This window comes from Magnolia sinica, chromosome 10, assembly GCF_029962835.1.
Source record: "Magnolia sinica isolate HGM2019 chromosome 10, MsV1, whole genome shotgun sequence".
Classification (NCBI taxonomy): domain Eukaryota; kingdom Viridiplantae; phylum Streptophyta; class Magnoliopsida; order Magnoliales; family Magnoliaceae; genus Magnolia; species Magnolia sinica.
Window position 1 is genome coordinate 84,964,537 of NC_080582.1, and position 5,032 is coordinate 84,969,568.

The window sequence follows — 5,032 nt, forward strand, 5'->3', positions numbered from 1 at the left end:
TCCTTCTTTCTTATCAAATTAGGAAAATCTCCATCTATGGCCGTCTCTCTCTCCATTTGAATTTCGAACCGTTAGCCCCCTTACTAACATTAGACAATTCTCAGCTTTAAATTTCTAAAGATTTCGATGGATTTACAAGATCCAACCAAAGATTCAAGCAATCTAAGAAAACCCATGTCTGGATTTCGACAAGATTGAGAAATCTCCATTTAGATCCTCAAAACATCCAAACATGTCTGCATCCAACCGTTGTGCAGCTTGCAAATGCCTTAGAAGAAGATGCCCTGAAGATTGTGTTTTGGCACCTTATTTTCCTTCCACAAAGCCTCAAAGATTCGCATGTGTGCACAGAATATATGGTGCAAGCAATGCTAGTAAAATGTTACAGGTATAAAGTAAATTGCATATATAGATTTTTGGAGTGGGCCCTTGATTTTGATGAACGGTTAATGTCTAATGTAGAGTGAGATATATGGGTTTTTAATATATTTAGAAAATTTTATGATTTTTATGATGGATTTCATGATAATTATAGATACTAGGCCTTTATTAATCTCTTTTACTATATTACTTCTATTTATTTAATGAGATAATCATATTTAGAGAAGATGCATGCATGCATGAACTTTCAAATAATCTAATGTAGGCATTTAATATGGATGAGAATGAGATATGGGTTTTAAATATATTTACAAAAACTAATAAATTTAATGTGGATTACATGATAATCATGGACATTAATATATTTTAAAATAATCAAGATAATTGGCTTTTTTTTTTTTATTATTATTATATAGATATATTTATTTCTATGACCATGTAGAGATCCGTTTGAAAAATGGTTAATGTCTGATAGAATAAGATATGGGTTATAAATATGTTTATGAACATTATGATTTTAATGATGGATTGCATTATAATCATAGATATTATGATCTTTTAAAATCATTGACATAAATGGGCTTTTATTAATTTCATGAAAGTATTTATTTTTATCTATTTAATGGGTAATCTTATACCATCAATAAGCTTATGGGTTATTTGCTACATTGGATTTGAATTTTAACTTAAAAATCAAAATTCAGGATTTCAATCCTCTAGATATATTTTTTTTAAAAAAATTGTATTGATATCTACGAGGATGTGGATATCAAGCTCTTCTACTCATCAAGTGGGCCATGATCATGCAGATTTGGTCGACAAAAGTCAATCCGGCACCTTAATTCCTAGCTGTTAAAAATGGTTATTAAGAGCTTTAGACACTTTGCTTCTAAGGCTTATGTAAAAGACCCAAGCTCTGTTGGCCTACCATATTGTATATATAAAATCCACCCGTCCATCAGGTGAGAAACTTTATTTTCGCTGTATATAAAAAATATAAGCCGTTTAGAAAGCTTAGATGGACCACGAAAACGCAGACAATCTAAAATTTCTCCTAATTCCTCTAAGTTCAAGTGGTGTGCTCTTCCTGAGTTGTAGGTACAACCCATTTTTGTAACTTCTCTTCATACTACTTAGTTACACCTGATCGACGGGTTTGATGAAATATACGCACCGTGGTGGACCCACACACAAACCTATGGTTGACATCCCATCCCCATTGTTCCCTGTGGTGGGATTTGGCTGGTTTTTGTCCCTAGGGCATAGACATCCAGAATTCAGCTAATGGACGGAGTGGATTTTACATATGCAACATGGTGGGCCCCACAGCTAGGGTGTTTTACCCACCCCGTAAAGCAGTTGCCGCGGAGGAATCGGATACACCGGTTATATCCCTGGATTGCCGAGTATTAAAAACGCCTGTATTTCAACGAGGCTGGTTACCACCGTCGGTTGGCATAGGTGTCAGAGATCCTAGCCATTCATCAGGTAAGTTAGGCTCTTGAAAAAAAAAAGAATTTTCGGCCGCTGATAAGGCCAGTCAAAGGTGCGTGAGAATAATGATCAGTTAGAAAAAGAAATCCAACGGTCCAAATTAAAAGCACATGTTTGGTTGAGTTAATTAATGAGTGTAATTTTTTTCTTTTTTGTATAGGCATGTTCATAGTGCACGCCCTCTGATGAATGGCCTGGATCTCTGACACATGGGCCATCACACGTGGTATCCTGCATTTTATCAAAACCTGAAGCGGGTCCAAATCTGGACCATGAACAGAGGACCCGAATCCAGGACCAGCTAAGGAATTGGGCTGCAGATGAGCTGCCGGGGTGGGCCAATTTCGAGCCCTTTTAAGCACCACAATCGTAATAGGTAGGGCTGAAAGTTGGGAGGGTTTAACCCGACCGACCCGTGACTGACCCGACATTGAGTTGGGCTTGGCAGGATGTAATGGGTTGGTCTCAAGCTTGGGCTATATAAACACCAACCCCATAAAAGTTGGGTCAGGCTTGGGTTGAGGTGTTGGGTTGCCCGACCCAACCTGAATCCGTTGGATATATAAGTTATAAATTATAATTGAGTGCGGATCATATGTGTTGAAGGCATAAGAAATTCTAATGCCCTTGGGTCTCATTGGTCCACAACATTTCCAACGACTCAAGCTAAGAAGATATGTCAGATTTCTCTCTACCAAATATATATATTAACTTGTTTGTTTAGAAAAAAATGTAGTTCTTTTCAATAAATAACTATATATATATATATATATATATATATATATATATAAAAAAAAAATATTAATAAAATCATAGGCACGAAAAATAAGATGTGTATTAAAGTATAATAGACTAATATAATAACAAAAATATTATCATGTGTTCACTTGTTCAAGTCCATTGGGTTTGGGCTTGGGCTGAGAATTCCAAACTTGAGGTTGGATTGGGTTGGTTAGGGTTGAGGCATAGGAACTTTGGGTTGAGCTACGGTTGAGCACTAACCTGACCCAACCCGCCCGACTTTCAGCCCTATTAGGGTAGAAAATGAGCTGGGTCAGGCCTGATATCTCAGCCTGGCCCATGATCTATGGAATTGGGCTTGTACATTTCCTCCGGCCCACCATCAATCAGGCATTGATGCAAATGCAAGCCCATCCATCCCAATTAATTACTGGACTTAAACAAGACCGGGGTCCAACCCACATACCTTATGGTTCAACCCAAACCCAACCCCAGATCAATCTAGTCAGGCCGGGCCGTGCTTCTTAAAATGTAACATGAAGGAAAAATATTTCCTTTTTTTTTTTCAAAAATTCCCTGCAAATGCGGATTTTAACATATTATGTATATTACAAAATTTTCCTTATAAACTCTAGTTGGCTGGCGCTTAAATTTTAAAATTTGAACTCGGGCCATGGACCTGATACTCCAGCTCAATATTTTAACCAACATTGCTCACCGACGGTTTTGGTTTCTATCCTGGAGCAGCAAGTCCCAGTTCATTTACGCGCGCAAGCTGCCGACTCGATGTCCATTGAAGCGCATCTCCGTATCCAGGACCCCGTTTATGGGTGCGTCAGGATCATATCCCAACTACAACATGAAATATACATGACTCAGTACGAGCTAGCGAAGACGCAAGCTGAAATGGCGCTCTACGATGTTCGACGGACCGAACCGGCTCGAGTCCAAGTGCAACATACTCTACAACATGGAATGTATAATAACCAATGCGAACTCTCATTGGCCCACCAAGCTCAAATATCCATCTATGATACTTGGTCATTGCAACCCACCGAAACGGCTCGAGTCCAAATGCAACATGGTCTACAGCATGGAATGTACGCTAACCAATCAGAGCGTGAGCGTTGGATAGCCCACCAAGCTCGAAACGGCTCATATGAGGATCGACGACAACCAATGACCGAAATTGCTCGAACCCAAGTGCAACATGGTGAAGCCTCTAGTTCCAATGCTAATCAACAGGACCCATTTCTTAAATTGGATCAGTTCTTACAAGATATTAATTACCAAACACCATAAATGTCCAATGGTACTTTTATAATTTTCTTTTAATAAAGCATACGTGCAAGTTCTCTCTCTCTCTCTCTCTCTCTCTCTCTCTCTCTCTCTGGGTCATCTGTTTCATCAATTAGATTAAACTGAAAAAAATTGAGACGGATCCAAAACTTAGATGGGCCACAATGTAGGGAGCAGTGGGATGGAGAAGTCCACCATCTTGTGAATGTACCATTGAACCTATTAATCCGGTGAGTTCCATCAGGATGAAGGGAACTGATTAAAATTAAGCTGATACAAAACTTAGGTGGGCCACACCACAAGAATTTGTAGGTTTTAGCTGTGATTTTACATTGTTTTCTATGGTGTGACCCAACTAAGTCTTTAGTAGAGCTGTACATGAACCGAGTTAGCTCGGTTAACTCACCCAGCTTGACTCGGCTGGAAACTGGGTTCATGCTGAGTCGAGCAAGTCCCATTTAGACAGAATTTGACCCGACTCGGCTCATCACTTGACTCTATTCGACTTGGATCGGGGTCGCTTAGTATAAATATTCTGTATATATTTATATATTTAAATAAATTATATATTATATATATTATATATATTAAAATTTATAAAATCTAAACTCAAAATCAGCTTGTAGGCTCGAACCCAGCTAGAAGGATAGAGCTCAAATTCGGCTCAAGCTGAGTGAAGTTGCCAATTGAGCCGAGCCGGGTTGTTGACCGACCCGAGTTAAGTTGTCCAATCAAGCTCAAGGGCCAAGCCAAGCTGAGTTTGAGCTGGGTAGCCTGTTGGCGAAGTTGGGCCAAGCTCGATTCAGTTCAACTTGTGTATAGCTTTAGTCTTTAGCATAAATGACTTTTGGCGTGTACGGTGAAAATGAGAGCGGCACCGGATTGGGTGGTGGTGCTATGCACCACCGACCTTGCTGATGTGTTGACATCACCAAGTTTTGTGGTCCCATCATGAGGTATGTGTTATATCCCAACCATTCTTTCATTTGGTGAGCTCATTATAAGGCTTGAATCGAAAAATAAGACAAATCCAAAGATCAAGTGGACCACACTACAAAAAGCAGTGAGGATTAAATGTTTACCATTGAAATGCTTTTGAAGTTTAAGTTTTAGATCA

At 39.0% G+C, this 5,032-nt stretch overlaps 1 protein-coding gene across 1 annotated transcript; it reads left to right on the forward strand.

Annotated features, from left to right (window-relative positions):
- Nucleotides 1-232: 232 nt before the first annotated feature.
- LOC131217658 (LOB domain-containing protein 24-like) lies at nt 233-4,174 on the forward strand. The gene is made up of 3 exons (XM_058212605.1): nt 233-388; nt 3,364-3,567; nt 4,160-4,174. The coding sequence occupies exons 1-3, from the start codon at nt 233-235 to the stop codon at nt 4,172-4,174; spliced, it is 375 nt and encodes a 124-aa protein (XP_058068588.1).
- The last annotated feature ends 858 nt before the right edge of the window (nt 4,175-5,032 follow it).